We start from the raw sequence: 22,500 nt of genomic DNA on the forward strand, positions 1-22,500 counted from the left end.
ACAAGCATCAGGTTGTATTATCAAACGAAACTGTTCTTATTTATGGGGCATAATGGACTTGGTTACATCCAAACAACACAGTCAACCGTTTATCGCGGGACAAGTGTTTTTACACAAAGATCCACTATGTGCCCCATCGCATCGTATTGGGTTGTTTGCATTAAAGAAAAAACGTAACGTTACTTACAGGCATTACTCACAAACCAAACAGCCGGAGACTAGCAATGGAATTAGACCAATTAAACCAACTCATTCAAAGTTGCCAGCTTGCCAAAACCAGATCCTCATTGCCAAAGCTTCTGGGCCTTTTTTATGCTTCGACGTGTGATCCGCAGGACAAAAAAACTAAACAGGTCCAACAGCGCTGTTGTATCTGTGCTGTTGTGTGTTGGTTTAAACAAAATGTTCCAACGCCATTTGCGGCGAAACATTTTGCACTTACCCCGGTATTGAGAAATAGTTGTTTTTTATTCAAGACTCAGCTGAAAACTCCAATATTCCACCAGTGCTACTACGATTGGAAAACAGAAAGGTTCACGCACGACATTACAGCCACAGCCTGTTTCGATTGCAATATACCATCGCATGACTGTGGCCAACACGTGCACAGACGAGGGAAGCGCGAGTGTTTTCCCACGTGCGCGCGTCTATCTGTCCGGTACGATCGGGGCAAGATGTTTACCGAGCTAGTCTTGAGGATGACTTTCCATTTTTCGAAACAATCAGCGGCTGCATTACGTTGTCGTTTCATGTCCACTGTTTGCTCGCGGCCGATCCACACCGAGGTGTGTCTGCGATCTGTTCACGTCCCGAGCCATTGATTGCTTTTTTAAAGAAACCTATCTAGTGAGGGTACGTTGGACAGTTCTTTTTGGGGATCATATGCCGTAGTATGATGTATGTTTATGGTTAAATCGTCCACGTGATCATCATGATCCGGGCATAGGTGAAAAATGAAATGGGGGCCTATGTGGCACGGCCCACCCTAATGTGACACCGTTGATGATCATTACCTATTTGACTACCTTCTTCGCAAACAAATCGACGTGGCGGTAGATCGGGCGGGTCGGCCCCAACGCCTCACCCACCTACACTTATCTCCCGCTTGTAATGTGAGGGGGTTTTAAAAATACAATCATCATCATGTCACGTTTCTCGTTTCATATTTTTAAACATTCCGCGCTTTAAAGAAGCGTGCGCGAACGCGTCGTTCGCCAACCGAGCAGCACGCCGGAACATAAACGAAGTGTATTTATGAGATAAGAGCTCGGCCTCCCTTTCGCCTATCTCTCTCTTTCGTCACTGAATTCGTGCGATACGAGAAGCGTGGCCCTGCCCAGAAAGTTGCCCGCTCATCATTTTGCACGAAGCACGATAAATTGCCCGTCACCTCTATTAAGTGGATGATAAACGAAAACTGGTTCGCCGCCCCAGCGAACAGCTGAGCCCCGGTCCGGCCGTGGAGTCCGTTTCATCTAAATACCGATCATCGGTTGCGTAACGTTCAAGGCCACGATGATCGAAAGCGCAAGGCAAGGATCACCGGTAGACTATGTGGAGACGAACGAAATTTTGCGACATCTTTTGCGACGCCGAGCTGTGTGGTGGTGGGTGACTTACTTAACGAGCAGCTCGAGAAACACCACGTTGCTACAGCAACCGACAAACACCATCACGATGGCCAGCGCCGCCTTTGTGTTGACCATTTTTTCGGTTCTCGATCTCGGGATAGCCACCTAGAATCAGAACCGCCACCGTGCCGTGTTCTTCCGGGTTCGGGTTCGCGAAAGTCACTTTACCGCGGGGCCGGGTTGCGGCGGTGGGCTCGCGCCAAGGTCACGTTTCACTTCTGCCTCTGGACAGCCTCCACTTCCGTAAAACCTTCTGCGTACAGGACGATCACTTTGCCGCAAGTAGCGCGAGCTGGACGGGCGTTTTTTTCGGGGTGTCTTTTCGTTACGCCACCGCACTAATCGAAACCACCCAAACCTGTTCGTCGCGTCGGCGGCCTTTTGTTAAACCGCAACACCGTGTACCCGAGACCGAATCACCCTTGCCGCAACGACGAATAACCAACGAGTAAAACCGGGCGCCGGATTTCGACGTGATGCAGGTGTTCGATTCGGTCGTGGATTTTACCTTTTTTTAAGATTTTACAACACTCCCCCATCTCCCGCCACCCCCCACCATAATAACGCTTTCGAATGTAAACAAACAGCTGTCAAAAATGAGGCTCTGCAGCATAAAAAAACACGTAACGCAGAGTAACGCTCTGCATTTGAATACAACGGCTAACTTACTACATGATACTACAAAGTTAGATAGGAGGAGTATTCTTTAGTAGTTTGGTGAATGACGACACGTGTCCTCCACTTAACCAAACATACAATGCTTTAATTGCAAAAACGAGCTCGTCAATGCAAACACGTTTATGAAATGCGAAACAGAAGAACTTAATTAACAAAAATTAAACTGATAGTTCGTGAATGAATTATAGACGAATTTACTTTGTATACACGTCGCTCGCTGCTACCTGCTACCCCAGAAGCTGCACCATCGAGCAACAGTGGAACAGCAGAGGCGTTGCACATCGGTAAACACGCGGCGGTTGATAAGGAGCGCAGTTTCTTTGCGTGCTACTTACGATGACCGGTGGTGCAGCTGATGCAGGAAGAGGTGTCAATAAGCCAACGATCTGGAACAGCACAAACATCGATCGCCGATCGAGATCACTGGGGTCAACGCATTAAAGTCTCGCGGCTGACTGGAGCTCTCCCGATTAAATATGGAACAGGAAAGGGATTATCTTCACGTTGCTTCCATGCGCTCCCCCCTCGAATGCAATCGATCGATGACGCAACGCATATATTCACGGTACAAAGGATGGCTTTACTGGGACAAAGTGCTTCCTGGCTACAACTAGTGCAGCCCAGGAATTACCCTTGAAGGGCTGATGCACGGAACAGCCACACGCAACCGATCGCGCCTTTTGCGGGAAAATGAAAGTTTCCCGACCCCGGGGGCCGTGCTGACCACCGTGCTACTACGACACATTGCATAAGCAGCACATGAACGGGAAGTAATACCAGGGATAATGTGACGCTGGCGATGTCTCGTGCTCCTCGAAGAGGTGTCTTATCACCGTACAGTATACGGACACCAAGCACGTGTTTCTTCTCCCCTTTTCCGAGCCGATTTCATCCATGTCCATCAGGGATCAATTTCCATTACGCTGAATGGTATAATCGTTTATGCGGTGGCGAAGACGACGACGACCTTCCGGCCAGTGCAGGAACACGAAGAAACACGTACATTTCTATGGCTTTTTTCAAAATGACCGCCGCCGACACTGTTCTTCAGGAAAATGTCATTAGTCTCGGATTCGTGACCATGGTATCGGTTACAAAGTTTCGCCGTTTCTTTCATGCGTGGCGAGCATCAGTTGCCCCTCTCTGAAGAATCTATGTTGCGACAAAAACTAGCCGACAAAGTTGTGCACTTTGCACAAGAAAGCTCTCCTGGCAAGAAACAGGGACCGCGTGCAATCTAAAGACTTGATACGCCTAGAACAATAGAGTAAAAAGGACTCTCTTTACAGTATTTTTGATAGTCCCATACCAAGGTCAAATGTGTGGCCTACTCTCTTTGAAGTGATGCGAGCATGCTTTCCACATCGCTGCATAGGCGTCTGGGATTCGATTTGCCCAACGCTAGGCACCAACAATAAAACCGCGCAAAACCTGCATCCGCTGACCGTTCATGTGCAATTTCGCATTGTCGTAGGCCATGCTTCAGTGCAAAGGCTTCTATGTTCGATTGGCGGAGCATGTGATGCGTACGGGTCGATGGTCGACCGTTATTCCAGCGTTCGGAGAGCTACGGGGACACAGTCCGTGAAGCCCTACAACATACGTCATCACCCGTCGACCCCGCCACCGGATCGGTCCCCAGCCGGGGCAGAAGGCAAACCGGTCGCTCCAACCGCATTCAGTCGTACGTGGACCGGCGCCGCGGTTAGCATCAGTCAACCTGCTTCGCCAGCAGTGGCAGCATCAACGACGACCACCGGGCGCCAGGTGTTTGTGGTTCTCGCGCGTTCAAGGTTAATTTCACAATTTTACCTAATTTTTAAAAACACCACCGGACTACGGTCAGTACCCGCTGGAGCATCAGCAGCCAGAGTAAACGTCACCAAAAAGGGGAGAGCACGATGTGGATGCTCCATCAACGCGTTGGAGAAATCTGGTTATCCGTGTAGTGGTGCGGGCGGCAGCGGACCTACGCAACAACGTGCCCTCCCCCCATCATTGTGGGGAGATTTCTCGGGTGGATATCGTCTCGTTGTTGATAAACACCTCGTCGTGCTGCGGTATCACCTCGTCGTCAGTGAGTGAGCTTTAGTGGCGGAAAATCGCACAATTCGCATCATTCACATCGTAGTAGGGTGGAAAAGGGTGGGATTTCCCCAAATCAGTGACCACCAGCCTACTCTTTTGTTGTCGCTTGGCTTCGTGTGTTCTACGGAGTGAAGTGCGCCGTGTAATCGTTTCGCAGTAGAACCGCCCCCCGTGTAGTAGGCGACGATGGTGTTTGTGTCGCGGCCCCACAGGATTGCTTTGTGCTAAACTGTTGCCAATCTCCATTGGCCAAACCAGTGTGAACTTCAATCACACGTTGCACTACGAAGAAGAGTTAATAATCGTGAAGACAGAAAGCTATCAAGCGCGCTGATCAGCTGTTCGTCTCTAGTGCACGTACCCCTACTACGCTGCATCGGTGCAGCCGTAGCAACCGTCTAGTACTTAGAATATGCAGCTAAATCGCTGTCACGTTTCGTGAACGGATTTCAATCATCAAAGGTAATTATGGGCCACTTCTCGGGCCTCCGGGGGGATAGTTGAGTCATGGCATGAGTGATTCAGCAGTACGTACGATAAATCGACGATTCCACGAAGAGACAAAATAGAATTCGATCATTGCGCGGGAGTCATCGTTCTAACTCTTATCTCTGGCATACAAAGAACAAGGACGCGTACACAACTCGTACGGAAATGGTCTACAAAATTCGCACAGTCATAATCAGCACCAGACATAATTTGCAAATTTTTGTCACAGCAGCAGAACAGATAAGACCGCGTGGCCCACGGCGTACCACCACTTGATGGGGCATTAAAATCCTTGTTGTCCATTTAATCATTTCAGTTCGGTTTCTACGGCTGTGGAAAATGTCCAACAGTGCTAACGGGATCGGCAGGCTAGCCAACGGTACCAGCAACACAATCCATCGGTATGGCGCGACAGACGATTCCACAACAGTCCTAGCCGTTAATGGAGGTTCGAGGCATCATCGTCAAACCACGGTAGGCACCGACACGATAACGGCAGCAGATGAGGAAGGTGTGGACCATCAACATCAGCACAACCACCACCAGAAGGAAGAGATGCCATCGGAACGTACCCAACAGCAGCAACAGCAGCTGGAGAAGCGGTCCACGCTGCGGATGTGCGAAAAGATCGGCTACGGTCTGGGGCACGTTTACAATGATCTGTGTGCGGGCGTTTGGTTCAGTTACACGCTGCTGTTCATGCAGGGAGCCCTCGGTATGCCGGCGGCAGAAGCCGGAGCGATGGTGATGTTGGGTCAGGTTGGTGACGCGATCGCAACACCGATCGTTGGCATGCTAACGGATCGATACGGTACCAAAAGGCAGTGGCACATTTTTGGTAAGTTGTCCTCGGTGTTGCAACTAGGGGAACTCCCAACTAATTCAACCTCTCCGACTGCCGTAGGTACCTTCATCGTGTTTCTTACATTCCCGATGATCTTCTCACTGTGCCCCTGGTGCACGGTGGCACCGCACTGGTGGGAGATCGTGTACTTTGCGGCTGTGATACTGGGCTTCCAGTTCGGGTGGCCAATCGTGCAGGTGACACATCTGGCCATGATCCCGGAACTATCGCGCACTCAGAAGGATCGCTCCGACCTAACGGCGATCCGGTACTCGCTCTCAATCATCTCCAACGTGGTCGTGTATATCGTCACGTGGGCTGTACTGAGGAATCGAAGCAGCATGGAAAATCAGATCGGTCCCGGAGATGCATATCGATTCAGGGTACGCGGAGCTCATCGAGGACCAAAAAGAATCGGCACGTTCATCGCCATTCCCTTCGCTCTTGCAGGATATCTCACTCATCCTGACACTGGCCGGTGTTTCGATGTCGGTGCTGTTCAACTTCTCGCTTACCTTCAGTGGGTACGAGCAACGACGGAACACCGCCCTGCTGCACAATGTCATCCGACCGGTGGCCGCCTCGGAGGAGCCGGATCTGGAGCGAGAAAGTTTACTGAGACCATCAGCGGTGGCAGCAGGCACCTCATCGAATGGTCCCGAGGCAGTTCTGCTTCGAAAGCCAAGGAAAAACTTCTTCAAATCACCTCTGCTCTACCAAAACGCTCTACTGTAAGTGACTGGAGCAAAGTATGACCCCTGGCCATGGCTAATCCAATCCCCTCCCTCGTTAGGTATGTGTTTTCGCGGCTCTTCATGACCACATCGCTGGTGTACATGCCGCTCTGGCTGGACGAACAGGCGCACCATCAGCAAGACGGTCCACCGACAGGAGACCAGGTGAACGTGGACCATCTGGCCACCGTCCCGTTGGTTTCGTTTCTGGCCTCGTTCGTTGCCTCGCTCGTGCTGAAGTACACCAATCGCTTCATCAGCAACATCGGATCGTATTTTATCGGATCGGTTATCAGCATTAGCGTTTGTCTGTGGATTGCCCTCACGGCAGTGGACGCCAGCTTCAGCACGTTCGCGTTGTTCGTTATTGCGGCGCTGTTCGGTGCCGGTAGCTCGGTCACGATGGTCAGCAGCCTGTGCATCACCGCGGACATGATTGGGAAGCATGCGGAATCCGGCGGGCGGATCTATTCGGCCGTCACGTTCGCGGATAAGCTAGTGACGGGCGTAGTGGTCGTCATAATCGAATCGGTGTAAGTGAACCCGGCGCTGTGTCCCTTGGCTTCCCGTTTTCCATTAATCCCTTTTCACCGTTTTCCGTGCCATTACAGCAAGTGCAAGGACCGAACGGAATGTCCAGAGTATTATCAAGGTGTTCTATCGTACGGGTGCGGGTTGGCGGCGATTCTCGGGTGCGCTACGCTGGCCACTTTGCTCTGCACCACGGCGGCGACCCGCCGCGCGAGGAATCGATAGGCTTCAGCCTGGGGCCAGCCAGCAGAGGCTCTGTTTTGTTGTTTTCGTATTCCACGGATTCCACTTTATTCCTTTTTTCCGCTGTATTTTAACTTGTCCACTAGAGTAAGGCAAACGAGCTGAGAAAATACAGAGTTTTTTAAAGTTGTTTTGCGCTTTTTGTTTTTTTTTTTTGAGTCGACACAGGGTGACACCGAACCAAACACCACCCGAACCGAACCGAACCCGAACCCGAAGCGAGCCGAAGTTTGACGTTTGTTTTGTTTGTTTACCAAGTTGTGTGTGTGTGTGCGCTGTCAAACGAGCAGTCAGAGGGAAGAGGAGAAGGGGTGAGAGGCAAGTGACCGAGAAACAAAAAAAAGAAGGAACACGGAAAAAAGTTCCCTTTTCACGGGTGCGTACGTTCCGATAAGGATCCGTGCGTACCGCCGATTAGCACACTCGAACTCATCATCCACGATGGCCCTGTCCGGTGCTCTGGCGTGAGGCGTTGTGTTCAGGTTTGCATTCCACGGCCGCTGTGTGTAGGACGATAAGGAGGAAAGTGAATCAGACAGTCCGAGCTAGAAGTAGGCGAGATCTCAAGGCAAGCGATCGAGGCTGCAAAGTGGTGAAAACGGTCCCCACCAGTTGTTCGCCTACTTGTGCCCGGAGGGGTTCAACTGCAGCTAGAAGACGGCCTTAACTACCGCGCCCACCAACGAGCACGGAGGGCAAAGTGCGCCCATGACGACCGACGACGGGACTCGAGCGCCTGCGGTTTGTCTCCGAACGGATTCGTACGCCAGCTGTTGACCTGTTCCGACGACGCCACGGACGGTCATTTCAACTCCAGCAGATCGTTCTCCTCTTCACCGTTTCATCGCGAACAATCCCGCAGAGTGCCACTGAGGAGGATGCACTTTTCCATACCGAGCACGCAGGAGTTCAGTTCCGAGGGAGGCGGATCATCGTTCACGGTGAGTCTTTACCCTAGGCCCCTGGCACAACCGGGCGGTGGCCAGTGTAACCGGCGCCCGTATCGGGGTTTATCCAATTAAATTTCTACTTCCACGGCGGGCGCGCTCGCTGCTGCTGCTGCTTGGCACCAATTGAATTGGATTCCCCCCACCCGGCCTCTGCTCCGCTCTGATTGTTCGGTTGTGCGGAACCGAAAGAAGCGGCCGGCGCCGATTTGAGTGGCCTAATGGCACTGACTAGTTGGCCTAACGGAGGCAAATGGGCAATAAAACCATCTTGAAGTGAGAATCGCGCACGGAACGACGCCCCGGCAGCTTGTGGCAAGATGTCTCGGGACAGGGCAGCACGGTCTGTCCATCTGTTGGGCAGCCGAGTTCAGAATAGTTTCAGAATTACTTGCAAGTGCCAGTAAAGTGCGGTCACAAAGTCCGGCACAAAGAAGCGGTCCCAAGGAAGTATGATCATCGGCCGTGTTTGATCTGTGTGCTCGGTTCCTCAAGTAGCTCATGGAGATGCTTAGGAGGCATGGGATTTTTTCGGCTAATAATTAGAGGCAGCGTTTGGTGAAGTGCGTTTTCTCGCAGCCCCCAAAAGAGTAGGCCTCGACATACTTGTACGTGGAGAATGCAAATACCGAAAAGACACGCAAATCCCACTCGAGAATCACCCACCCGTGGGGGGTCCATTGGTTTCGTCAATGTTTTCGCTGGATTTCAACCAGAGCTACTTGTTTGTTCGATTGTGGGAAATATCGGAATATTGCACCACGGTACCCCTGCCCGGTTTCTCTTCCCACAAGCTGCTGCGGCTGATGCCTTTTCCGAGACGATTTCGTGGTTCTATTTTGGGGTTTTCCGTCTGGAGAAAGTGAGAGAAAAAGGCGAGAAAATGAATAAACATGGACCGCGAAGGTACTAGTTACGCCTCTAACGAATATTCGAGCGGAATCGATCTTTTTACAGCAACGCATCGGAAGCACGATGATGATGATGATGATGATGGAGGGTGCGTAGCGCTACATTAACCTGCCGAGCCGGGTGGATATGCGTTTTATGCTAATCATCAGTGGCGTATGCCTAGGCCTGCCTAGGTTAGCAAACGGGTTGCTATGGTTCGATTTTTTTTTTGTATTTTGGAATACATTTTACTGCCCATTCTTGCGTAACGGTGTTCGAACGGCTTTGGAGCCCCGGAGACAACGGTAGAGTGAAATCGGGTTCATCATCGGCAGCGGACACTGGCGCCAATCCAGACATGCAAGATTGTGCCACTCACAATCGCTGCGCGCCACGATTGATTGAAAGCAACAAAAAAAAATTGGAATCCATTTCACTTACTTCTCAAATCCCGAGCAACACACATTCCAATCGTTCGCGATAAGCGGAGTCCGATTGCAGCGAAGCGTAACAATTCGAGCCAAACATTCGGCGTTCGGTGTACAGCAGTACCAGCTGGTCCTTCGGTACCATGCACTTCAGGCGCGGGTGGCACGACGTCGATTGCCAATTGATGGCAATGGATGTGCGCGCGAGAAGATGCATTTCGCGCCTACTGCCATTGCCTACTGCGCGAGTGACGCTCATCGTGCAGCAGCAAATGCTTTGAGTCACACGAGCTCGATCATACGAAGAAACGGGTGGCGACCTGGGCATATAAATGAAATGCATGCTACTATTTGGCTGATTGCAGGGATTCAATATACACATCAATGGCAGTTTTCACTGTTGCCTTCGGTACAAGCAGCTGCACAGTTTGCACGAGCAGCTCAAACGATCCCTCCCGTCGATGGTGTTGCCCAGCTTCCCGCCGAAGAAGCTGCTGTCGCTTACGCCGAACCAGATCGAACAGCGACGATTAAGTCTGGAGCGCTACATACAACTGGGTAAGTGGTTAAAATGTTACAAACAGTCGTGCGGATCCGGAACTAATGCAAGACACTTGAATCCTTTTCATTCCAGTTGGCCAGGATCCGGTACTGTGCCGCTCGGAGCTGCTGCGTGCCTTTCTGTTGAATGCGCAACAGGAATCGTCCTTTACCGAGTGCAGCGAGGTAACGCTGGACGTCTACCTCATGAACGGTTACCGGATTGCGGCCACCGTCTACTCGACCGACTGTACGGCGAAGGTGCTGGCGAAGGCGACCGCCCTGATCGATCTGCCGCCCGAACGGCTCTGCTACTTTGCCCTCTATCTGATGCGTATCGAGGCGACCGGTGAGCTGACGATTGTGAAGCGTTTGATGGACTTCGAGGCACCGTACATTTCACAGAAACAGTGGGAAGGCTGCCGGTTGGTGCTGCGCACCGGTTACTGGGATCCTTGCTACGATGTGGAACTGATGCGCGATCGGATCGCGCTCAATCTGCTCTACATGCAGGCGCTAAGCGATGTCAAACGTGGCTGGATTGTGACGACACGCGATCTAGCGGAACAGTTGACCAACCTGCAGGCACGTGGCAATAAGAGTGAGTATCTCGAGATCGTACGCAAGCTGCCACTGTACGGCTGCCTACAGTTTCCGCGTGCCTGCGTGGACTACCCGGAACCGAACACGGTGGCCACAGTGGCGCTCGGTAACAAGGAGCTGAATCTGTTGAGCTGCGTCGACGAGGGCAAGGAAGTGCAGGAAACCAAATTCAAAGTCACGCGCATCCGTTGCTGGCGCGTAACGCCGGTTCTCGCGGTAAGCATCCTTTGGAGGTGGTAGCGATCATTGTATGGCACTAATCTCTCGAATGGTTTCTATTCACCGACCGCGCAGACCGATGAACAGTCTACGAATGGCCATCAAACGCATCCGTCGACGATCGTCGGAATGGAGCTGTCGTTCGAGTATCTGATGGCCAAGAACCAGCTCAAATGGATCACCATCTATAGCGAGCAGTCGATGCTTATGTCCGTGTGCCTTCAATCCATCGTCGACGAACTGTTGAACCAGAAAAATGGTTCCGATCCTACTCATTTGCCGGTAATGTTTACCCAGGATCTCCTTGGTTCCATAGATGGGGGCGTTTTCTTAAACGATTTTTTTTTGGTCTTGCAGACACCTCCGCATACCGAGTATGCACCACCGCTGTCCTACATAAGACGGGATGGTTCGAATCATGGCATGACTGATTCCAGCTCCACGGATACTCTGTCCAACGTAGCAAATGTAAGCTGCACTTACACCCATCCTTGGCTTCATCACTGATTCCATTGCTTTTTATCCACATTCCCTAGAGTGATACTACTAGCAACGGTACATCGACTCAATCCAACAATCACTCAACTATCACCACCACCACCACCACCAACGGGTCTTCCTTTATTCGGCGCAAGCTGAAGGAGCTCAACACGACGGTGCGCTTCCGGAGTGGCAGGGATTCGGTGCACAACGAAGCATTTGAATGGATCGGTGACGATGATCTCTAGAAGGCGCTACAGGTGCGCTCGCGAAGCTGCCGGCATACAGCAGAGCATTTCGATAACGAATTTAACCGCCCATTATCCCGTTGTCTTCCCGATCCTTCCGTTCTGTCTCTCGTCCCGAGATGACCTCCATGTCTTGGTGCAGGCGGGCCAGGAACAGAGGGAGCTGTCGTTTTAGCAGAATGCACAGTAGGCCACAACGCATGTTTGGCTGCTATGCTGGTGAAGCTTTTCACCAAAAAATTCAGCTCCCTCTCGCCTTGGCGATCGCACCGCTGCCTCTCTAATTTTCAATCTCTATATATATACATACATATTACACTTATTATCTTGTGAAATTGAATGCTGCTATAGGAGAACTGTAACTGGCAGGTGGATGGTGGTATTTTGTATGAATGTAGCGAATTTTTTCTTAGAAAAAGGATCATAAAGCGTACTATCCCCACTTTGGCAGCTCGTATAGAGCATTACAATGTGTGCGTGTACGTGTACGTGTTCGTACGTACGCCTGTGTGTGAGCGCAACCATCGGCAGTGGCCGGGTTGCTTTAATAAAACTATAATCTACTCCTCCACGTAAAACAAAAACCACGGAGGCAGTGCTTGATAAAACAGGAGTTTACTGGGCTCTTTATGTAGTACATTTCTTTATTAGGAAACCATGGTAACAATTTCTTTTAATTTTGGCCCCGAACGACCGTAAGGATCCACAGGGATGAAGATTTGCTGTTGGAAAAAACAAAACCCGATAACACGCGTCAGGATCTCATGATGGAAATCCCAGCTCGCCCCAGAAAATGACCGTTCGGAAACAACCGCTGCGTCCAGTTCTCGAGCACGTGCCAGCAAACGATTCTCAAAGTCCGGATTCGCAGAGTAGCTATTCCGGGTGTCAGACGACGGAACCCATTCCAGAATTCCGCGCGCCTCAATATCAGCAATAATCGAACGATCGTCTACCTTATCGGGGATATAATTGGGTGCTACTATTGTGACTCGGTGTCCTATTTCCTGTGTCCAGCTGATGGCTGCCAGAATCCGACGAGATTCGTATCTCTCCGCTATGTCGTTGTAGCTGATGCTTTCTGCATCCAACACAATCGGTCGTCGTTGTTCCGCTGGCAGATTAATTGCCCAGATGTTGCATTTATCGGAGGCGCGATTGGGGACTTCTCTAGACGTCGATGGGATGCTATGTGAGTTGGCGGCTGGTAGTTTCCTGGAGCGGGTATCGACGGCCTTCCGGTACTTCATCTGCTGGTGATTACGTATTGTTCTATGCGGTTTCCGTGATTTACTGGTAACACTCTTCGAGGATTTTCTTGACTTATGCAAAGTCGTAGCTACCATCTTTAATTTGAAGCGAAATTTGGTCGAGGTGCTGAACGAAAGAGCCAAACCGGAATTCAATAAACTCTTCACTGCCAAAGCTTACTGCGTTTTGCAGTTAGGTGTGCAATTATTTTTACCAAAAATCCAACAAATTGCAACCTATCCAACTGTGCTATTTCAAACCATGCCAACGATAATTACGCCGCATAAAATGGGCTCATAAATGAACCGGAAATCGATCAAAAAACACGTTCCAGCGGAAAGGGAGGTATCCTGTTTTGTTCTTGCCATGAGACCGTAGTCGGAACGGGAACAATGGCTACAAATCCGGCATGCTGTTGGTATTGTCCTTGGATCACACTTCGCAATAGGCCGCACGGCGCAAGGGTCCTATGTGCTTCATTTCGCACGATTTCAAGGGTGCAGACGTGTCGTTGATGAAGCCAGCATACATTTTATGCTCTGTTTCACATAAAAAGCGGTAAGGTGTGCATGCATACGCACACATATAGCGTAGTTGCTGTGCAGAGGTGCGTCGCCATTGAAATTAATTAAAATTATTCGTCACCAGGAATGATGTTCCCTCGAGAGCGAGAAACAAGTTTAACGATGGAAAATGGTTTACTCGTACGATCATCAGCGCGACTATGTCCTGTTGTCCTTTCCTTTAAGATAAACGAGCATTTTTAACCGTTCCCAGCCTCTGCTTAGATAATGAATGCCGAGAGGCATCCGAGAACAGGACGTGCTGCGAGCCTGTGGAGACAAAAGGACATGGAAGAGACCCAAAAACCAAATCACCACACACCGTCCGCCATCGCACATGTTATCCGTGATTTTCTTTTCCTCTTCGGTGCAGGATCGAGCGCATCAAAGATACGATCGTTTCGTGTTGCATTTCTAGCCTTTCGAGCCATGCCATGTCAACCTCATCACGCTGATGATGATGATGATGATGATGGCGATGGTAGCGATCCTTCGGTTCATCAACACCATCCATCATCCACCACAGTCAGCGGTAGCGCACATAAAACGCACGCACGCAACACCCCTTGGGTTTCGTTCGTCCTGTGACCATCCTTGGCCTTTTTCCCTGCCTTTTTCCTCATTTGCCACCGACGAAAAGCAGCTAGAAGAGGACATAAAGGACGCAAAGTTGAATGAAAGGAAAGGTGTGCGTGCGACCTGACCGGGGTAGGGGTGCAAGGAGTTAAAAGAAGCACTTTTTAAGGACACTTTCAGTGGCGTGGATCGGCCTTCCCGGGAAGGGGAAACTGGTTCTATCGTTTTCTTCCAAAAACAAGAAATTTAACAAAAACCAGCAAGAGAACGTAATAAGCGACATATAGAACCCCTGCCCGACGAATTCTTAGCCCTTTCCGGCTTGAAACTGAAAGTAATTTCCGCCACTGCGCCACTAGGCTCAAGAAACGCACACAAGCGAAATCCTGGCGTAATAATTAATGGTTCTTATGCTCTCGGAAATGCTCGGATAGTCGCTAAAAAAGACTGATCGCTAGTCCATTCCCCCTTTCGTTGGGTCCAGCCTCAAAATGCGACATAAATAAATGAAACAGTCGTGACCCAGGGGGAATGAGCTGCGATGCATGCGCTCTCTAGGATAGTTGCATCTTCCTCCCGCTCCCGTCAGTGGCCGCTAACACCGCTCCGGGGGCCCACGAGTTGTAGGTAAAAACCCTAAAATCATTCGTAAATCGACAGAAACGAACGGAAAAGCGAGTCGTCCTTGTGCGAGGGGTTCAATGAAAAAGTTATTGATAGGAAATATTGGGTTTTGCTTCTGCGTTTGATTCGCTTTTCGCTGTTCCGCTACTCTAACCATGCAGGGACCGAACTGTGCACGCGAAAGGACAATGTTTCATATTGGCATCACTTGGTTTCTATTATCCCATGCACTGCCCTTACAGTAATGATAAAAACGTCGCGCGATCCATGTTGGCTCGTGCCACGGCATTGGGTTGGAAAAAGAGCAGGTCAGGATGCCCCTGATCCTGACCGACGGTTAGGATAAGCCACATGCCATTGGCATGACCGCACCTTACCGAACTAAACCGATCATTGATTAGAGGAATAAAAGTAAAGGTGTGGAAGCGTATTTCGGAAGCTATTCCGAAACTAAACTCTTTTTTTGAAACAACGTTTTAAACAGAATAAAAAGAGGCACCGAGTATTATCGCTAACGCACCCTATAGCGTCACAAACTGGCCATTAGTTCGCAACGAGCACGGAGCAGCATTCGCTAATTGTATTTCTCTCCCCCCCTGAAGCGAATCCTTTCTCTACATATTTTTAGGATGGTTTTTGCATTCATTGCCACCTCCCTTCGATATGAAATTTGCAGGGCTAAATTCAGTTACTTATTGTTTCGTTCCACTTTATACGCTACGCGTGTGCTGCAGCAGTGAAAGTCCTTTCTACTTCACCTCGCTGGTGTAGAGGAAAAATCGGTTACAGCACTTTTCACGCCAAACGGACTCAATTTAAATTCAGGAACCCTATCGTTGTGCGAAAAATGTTTCCGTAAATCCCACCATATGCCTTAAATAATGTAAAATGTAAAAGTTTCGGCTTTGATTATGCGAGAACTGGCAGGGAAAAGGATGAGACTCATGCTGGCAAAATCATTGGAAATGTCGATTCAAAATTAATTGATTTTTTTCTTTTTTTTTCGTGCTAATTGGATCGTTTTAAAAACATCGTAAGGGAATTAAACTGTTTGGTTATCACAAGGAAATCACATGTTTTCGGTTCGGATAGAAAGTTATAAAAATATGAACGGTGGAATTGTAGAATGAATTCTCGAATGAAACGACAAATGAATCAACGAAAGAGATTTCAATGAAACAGTCATCGACAGCATAAAAACTTCATGGCATCGACAATTTTTAAATCGCACTACCATTCGGATCAATCCATGTTTTCTTCAAACTCCTTTTTAATTGCACTCAACTCATTCTGCACAGCAAAAGGACACAACAACTTGATATTCTTTTTGAATGATGGTTCCACTTTAATAAAAAAAAACACTAAAAGTAGATGGTACTGCGTACAATTTCGGTGACATCGCAGATATGTTAATTTTGTATCTGACTGTAGCTTCAACAATGGATCTGTGCATCTCTGTCCCGGCCGTCCAGCGGCAGCAGCCAGAGGAGGACAGCATCCGCTAGGGATGGGAGGGTTCATTCAACCGCCGTTCATTCTCGTTCCTGCCGTCCTTCAGTGCGGTCACGTTTTATGCTGCGTGCGTGCGTTTTGCAGAAAACTCATCCCTACCAACACAACGGTACATAATCAAACCCCTCGGGTCCTCCCCCTGTGTTATCTACCCAAAAAAAAAACGTTCGCCGGTGTTCTGTTGTGGATGGTGGTGATCATGCTGCTGCTGCTGCTGCTGCTGCTGTGGAGAAGTGAAACAAATTAAAGAAATCTTTGATGTCGCATCTAGCAGGCACTGATCGCAACGGCAACAACATAACTGTGCGAATGATGCTCGTTAGTGTGCGGTGAAAGGTGCGTACGGGTGTGTGCGCGGGGCTAATTATTGTTGTACTGGCCCTCTCCCCCACCCGCCAGTGTGCGCGATCCACGCGATCGTGAGGATTGATAATTGAAGGTGCGAACGGCGAGCCCTCATCAAGGCAATAGAGTTCTGGCGAGAGATGGTGGCAATCGACGGCAGCAACATCCACAACATCGCGGAATTGTTTTGTGAATGAGCGAGCTGGTGTTCGTGGTGGTGCTGGTGCTGGCACTGGTGACTTCGGTTTCGTGTAGCTCCATGTTGCTTTTTTGGCAGCATATCAATCAACTCGCGTTCCGCCGGCCATCCTTTGTAAGTGTGTTGCCAGCAGCCAGTGTCGTCGTCTTGCTCTCATGGGGTTGAGTATGCAAATTGCGTGAGCGTGAACGGTGCGATGCGGTGATGCGGCGAGATTCGGGCGCCCTTTCACGAATTCCCACCATTCGAGCAGATAGTGAGCGCAGAAAATGGCGTGTAAAGTGTTGATGGAGCATCGAGGCTTTCGCTGAAAGATGAAGGGTTTTTTCTCGCGAAAACGCAACGCCGCGAGCTGGCTCCATCTCTGTGTGTGAACCCACGCGCGCGCCCGTTTGTGTGTCTGTCGGTGTGAACGTGTGCGGGTGGCAGACCAAGAATCGAGGTGATTTTTTTTTTCTTTGGCGTCCTGGCGGTTGTGTCGGCAAAAAAATGTGTCCGTGCGTATACGTGTATGTGGTGTGAGAAGAAGGAGTATGGGAACGGCGGCCGGTGCGCGAATGAATTCGAAGAAAAAACAGGAAATCACGAAAAATATAGGCAATAAGCAATATAATATGCGGGATTAATATTCCAGCCCGTGGTCCAGACCCAGATGCTCTCTTTTTCTCTTCGCTCGCGCTCTCTCTCTCGCTCTCCCGCACGACGCTTTGTTTGCGCCAGGATGGAATGGAAAAGAGAAGGAAAAGAACAAAATTCCTTCTCGTTGTTTTATTTTCCATTGAAAATTTTCTCCAACTCAAGCATAACTTTCAGAGAGAAAGAGAGAGAGAGCGAGGGAGAGAGAGAGGGAGTTAACTTGGTGCACCACTAGTTCTCTCGCTCGTGCACACGGCACCCAGAGCAAAAGGATCCTTCGCCATTCTGCTCACCCCTTCTCTTTCCCTCACACACATCCCGCGGGCCCGGTGGTTATGGATTCTTGATTTGTTTCCTTTTTGCAACATTCGCCGCCTGCTGTTTGGGGTGCAGCAGCCGCAGCACCCTTCTCCCGTAGGGGTTGTTGGGTTGTGGATGGTTAATTAAAAATCGAAAAAAAACTGCACACATCTCACACATACACACAGGCAAGTGTGCGGGAAGGCCATGAAGGAATAACTCACACAGGCCGCCGATGCCGCCATCGCACGGGGTGCGAATTAAATATGTAACACCCTATCGCACCTTCTTCGCAACGCCTCATGCCTCTCTCTTCTGTTCTCTCTCTCTCTCTGCTCGGTTCCTTTCGCCATCTTTTTGCTCTTCCATTTCACTTGCACTACCGCGTTGCCGTTGGCGATATTATCGGTAAGGTAATGCATGCATGCACGCTGCCTCGCTTATGGTGGGTCTGCTGGGTGGGTGGGTGGGTGGGTGGAAGGATGGGCAACATCGGGGTGCTGCTCCTTAGTCCAAACATGGCAACTCGCGAAGAAACGGTGAAAATGGAAATATTATGGAAAAATCTCTTCACCACCCTTTGCCCCCTTCACCCCCTCTCGCCTTGGTGGTGTCGCGCCTGCCGAGCACCCTCACCGCTCGCGCAGCACAATCGTGAACGTGAGCTAAAGGTCGTCCATATATGCACCATCCCATCCCGCATGGTCCTCCGCACCACCCTTTTGGGTGGGGTGAGGAGATAAATATTAAAAAAGCACTGAACACCAACTGCAGCGGCAGCAGCAGCCTGTGAGGAAGAGAAACAAGAGCACACAGAGAAAGAGAGAAAAGGGGAACCGGGAATGAAATAAATGTGCGCAAAATCCTGCTGTAACAATGCACACTCCGATCAGAAGGAGGTGATGATGGTGGTTACTGGGTGGTGCGGGGTCGATAAGGAAATTTGCGGGGCAACAGACCAACGAACAAAAAAAAAAAAACGTCGCGAGAATCGCCATCATCGATGGTCGTCGAAGGGTTTCTTCGATTCCTTTTGCCAATCCAAGCAAGCGCACGGAGTAGCCCGGTGCGTGGCTGGCTGTGTGTACCCTGTGTTTAATGTGCGTATGAATATTTTGCGAAAACGAGAGCAAACAGCTTGCCCGCTGTCTCTCTTCCTCTCTAGAAGGAACGCGTGGCTGGTCTGGTCTGGTCTCGCTTCTTAAGATTTTAAGATTAAGCGCGTTCTTGACGACGATGCTGGGGAGATGAGGATGGGCGACAGGCGGTTTGTTAGCATCGAGCCGGATGAGGAAAGAAGGGATGGCCGGAACGCCAAAGGGTGTCCTCTTTTGTTTGCGACTTTGGCCACAGCCAGAGCCAGATCCAGATCAAGTTTTTAATTTTCCTTTTTTCGCTGAAGAGCCGTAGAGCCGGAGTCCCGGCGTATGCTGGCCTGCTTTGCTTGTGCGCCAAAGGGAGAGAGAGCATGAAGATTGCATAAAACGTGCGAAACAAGGCAAGAGCGAGCGGGGCGTCCTGCGAGCGTATGAGTGAGAGAAACGATATTACTCCTACAATCCCTGTGAGGCAGTGTGAGTGGTTTGTTCCAAGCGCTAGGTTTGAGCATAAGTTCTGACGATAAAAAAGGAGCTGTCCCCAAATGACAAACAAATCTATTCCAGTTTGTTGGTCGGCACACAGCAATTCAATGCAAAGATTCATTATTAAAAACAACAGAGCTAACAGAAGTTGAGCAGAAGTACAAAAAATAATCTGCAAACGGTATCTTAGATTAGGACAATTTTACCGGGAAACTAATAGGCCAATCATGGCCTGCTTATGAATCAATGAATATCCTTTTTAGTTGAATGTTTTTCGTTATAATTTTCTCCATCCGCTGAAGTTAAAAAAATCTGCTCAAACTTATGCGCACACCCCAGCGACAGTGACTCCTTTCGTTGGTTCGCTGTTATTCGCCGGGCGAAAAAGGGTGTGAAGCAGGAAAAAGGAGTTTTGTTAACTTGGAAGGAAGCATCTATTCTTTCTCTCATTCTCTCGCGCATTCTCTCTTGCGAGAGGGAGAGAAGTTGCTGGCAGCGCTGTTGGCTTGGGTAAAGAAGGGCCGCCGTTGCAAGGGAGCAAAAAGGGTGTCACTGGTGTGGGGGGAGCGGGCGGGGTATTGATTGACAATATCGAGAAAATACATCGTTAGTGATTGGGACGCGAAGAAGCATAAGTACCAACGCCGGACGACGATGCTTGGCGAGAGAGTGAGAGAATATTATTGTGCGAGAGCGAAAGAGAGCGAGCGAATCCTCGGAGGACGAGAGGGACGCAACAAGGAAGAAGGACCGATGATGCCGATCATGAGGCCACCGGACGACGACGACGACGACGAATTTCGCGTTTTGCTGGATGAATGAAGCTTGTGAGGACCGCAGGGTGGCGATGGTGGCGAGGGTGCACATCCAATAACAACAACAGCAACAAAAAGACAAACATTTCTGCTCCTGCCATCCTTTTCACACTTCCGACCCAGAGGGTGGGCCCGTTTGTGGTGCGCGTCGTTCGCACCAATCTCCATCTCATTCACACGATGATGCTGCTACGATGCTCATCCCCACCCCCCCGATGTCTTGTCCCGCGAAAGGAGAGAGAGAGGAGGAATATCGAAATCCCCGGGAATATCGTGGAAACCCTCCTGCTGCTGCTCCGTCGGTTGCTGCTGGAGACGGCGAGGCCCCAGAGATCAGTTCGTTTGGATTTAATTTTTGTGTTACCTTATTTTAATGTGATTCTTGTTGTGTGTTCTCCACCTTCTCCACCTCTACCACCATCATCATCCGTGGGGTGGATGAATATTTTTCGATTGTTGTCTCATCGCATCGGCGTCCCTGGCTCTGGGCTCTGGACTGTATTTAACCCCCGCGAAGTAGGCGAAAGCCAAAAGCGTCGTCGCCGTCTTGGTCGTCGTCCATGGCAACCAAAGTGCGCGCGCGCGCGCGCCCGCGTTTCCCGGGTTCGTCGTCTTGTGCGCGGCCAGCACTCCATCGTCGTCGTCGTCAATATTCATTCGAAGATATTCTTCCTCCCTCGCTACCACCACCACCACCACCACTCATTGTTTCTCTGCCACTTTTTCTCGCTTTTTTATTCTCCTCCTTCCTTTTTACCGGGAGCGTCCCCTCACCATCGCGTCCTCCCTTCTTTATTTGTATCGGAAAGCCATTTTTACCGTTTCCCGCCGCATAATGAGACGATACAGCATGGCGCAACTCCTTTCGACTGCCATCCTGCTTCGTAGGTGGTGGTGCAGGGGGTGCGAGGGATATTTTAATTTAAATTAGTTCTCCACACCTTCCACCACACGATCCAGACAGACCACCGGATGGGGTGGGTGTGTAGATGGCCTTTGGATAAATCCCAAATGCCCTCCCCCTTCGCTTCGCCTTTTTTTCATTTGTCATTGCATTACTTTTGACTCGCTTTGGTTGGTTCGGTGGAGTTGGTCGGGAAAGAGGTGAAGAGGGTGGAAAATAATTTAAAAAATGACAGAACGTTAAACGCGCGGCGCACACACGGCGAATGCTTCCAATGAATGCACGGATGGATGGATGGATCGATGGATTGGATGCATGGATGGAAGGTGCATCTTCCTCATGGGGGTGGTGTGCGGTTTGAGGGGTTTGCGGGGTGTGTTTTCCATTAATAAAAACAGAAAAGGAAAGGGGAAACCGAACCAAAACCCGATGAAGGAACGGGAGACATCAACGGTATGGAGCGGGGGGGGGGGGGGGGGGGTGGGTGGGTGAGGGGGTCCTCACGTTCGTTTTTCGGAAACGAGGTTGAATGGAGGAATTGAAAATGTTTCTCCTCGCCACCACCACCACCACCACCACTACCATCAGTGGAATGAGAGAGCGACAGTAAATTAGTTTGACAAAAGAATGGAGAGTGGAAGTTATGATCCTTCCCGCCCTCCTCTGTCCCACCCAGTACACACCTCGCTGGGACACAATGGTGGTGGCGGCTCCCCGGGGGTGGAGTGCTCCGTTCCCTGTACCGCCGGTTGATCGATAGTTTTCGATTTCTGGGAACAGTTCTGGTTCGTTTTATTGTTTCGTAAAAGTTGTTGTCCACCATCTCCGTTTTGCGTTCTCAAATTGGCGGGGATTGTACTGTGTGCGCGGGAGCGCGGTAAATGATATTAATATGCTGCCAGCACAAACAACTCATTAACATTTCGATGCCGCTGACCGTTGGCATGATTATTATTTGAATCGTTTCAGTTAATGCTGGTTATTTTCCTTTTATTTTATGAGGTTTTTATCAAGGTGATAGCACACGAAGATTTAACACTTTTTTATTGCGACTGAAAATTTGTTTGAACCTGATTACATTTTTTTCAGATTTGTTTGAATCCATTCAAAGCCTACTATAAGGCCGTTACATGAGCATAAAGATTTTTAATAAATCATGGCGCAAATTAAACTTTTTAAGAACACAAAAATGACAAGCTATTTTTGTTTGAATTTAAAAGCTACAAAGCAACATGCATTGCTATGCTGAAATACATGTAGCAAGGCGCCAATGAGAGTTTATCGTTCATTGTTAAATGCTTTCTTGCCAGCAAAAGGAATGTTTAAAGGTTAACAGAAAAATACTTTGTACAAAAATTAAGGCATGTCAAAAAACAACCAAAATTCCAACCAAACCAACCTGAAAAGCGAACCGCAAATGATCACTGAAGCGTCACATACGATCCCTCTCCCTTACCGTACTCCTGTTCTAATCATGAACCTGTACCGCGCGCTGTTGTCGTTGTTGTTAATGCTCACCACAATTTATTACCTCCTCCTCCTCCACCTCCTCCACTGCACTTCCCCTGCACGGGTGAGGTGGGGCGAGTTTCATTAAA

At 49.7% G+C, this 22,500-nt stretch overlaps 3 protein-coding genes across 3 annotated transcripts in view; 2 read left to right on the top strand and 1 right to left on the bottom strand.

Moving 5' to 3' along the window:
- Positions 1–2,162, bottom strand: part of LOC126577775 (UDP-xylose and UDP-N-acetylglucosamine transporter) — a 3,900-nt gene extending 1,738 nt beyond the window's left edge. Inside the window, exon 1 of the mRNA XM_050239705.1 lies at positions 1,621–2,162. Within this exon, the coding sequence (XP_050095662.1) occupies positions 1,621–1,706 (86 nt within the window). The 5' untranslated portion in view covers positions 1,707–2,162. The remainder of the gene's footprint in view (positions 1–1,620) is intronic.
- Positions 2,163–4,002: 1,840 nt separating this feature from the next.
- Positions 4,003–7,368, top strand: LOC126577298 (major facilitator superfamily domain-containing protein 12-like). Its single transcript, XM_050238806.1, has 6 exons — positions 4,003–4,859; positions 5,203–5,724; positions 5,791–6,113; positions 6,181–6,461; positions 6,524–6,997; positions 7,076–7,368. Exons 2-6 carry the CDS (start codon positions 5,226–5,228, stop codon positions 7,218–7,220), a joined length of 1,722 nt encoding a protein of 573 aa, XP_050094763.1. The 5' UTR covers positions 4,003–4,859; positions 5,203–5,225; the 3' UTR covers positions 7,221–7,368.
- Positions 7,369–7,543: 175 nt separating this feature from the next.
- Positions 7,544–12,207, top strand: LOC126577443 (sorting nexin-17). The gene is made up of 6 exons (XM_050239067.1): positions 7,544–8,179; positions 9,870–10,062; positions 10,139–10,863; positions 10,942–11,148; positions 11,224–11,334; positions 11,403–12,207. Exons 1-6 carry the CDS (start codon positions 8,117–8,119, stop codon positions 11,592–11,594), a joined length of 1,491 nt encoding a protein of 496 aa, XP_050095024.1. The 5' UTR covers positions 7,544–8,116; the 3' UTR covers positions 11,595–12,207.
- Positions 12,208–22,500: the final 10,293 nt, after the last annotated feature.

The sequence above is a fragment of the Anopheles aquasalis genome, chromosome 3 (assembly GCF_943734665.1).
Source record: "Anopheles aquasalis chromosome 3, idAnoAquaMG_Q_19, whole genome shotgun sequence".
Classification (NCBI taxonomy): Eukaryota; Metazoa; Arthropoda; class Insecta; order Diptera; family Culicidae; genus Anopheles; species Anopheles aquasalis.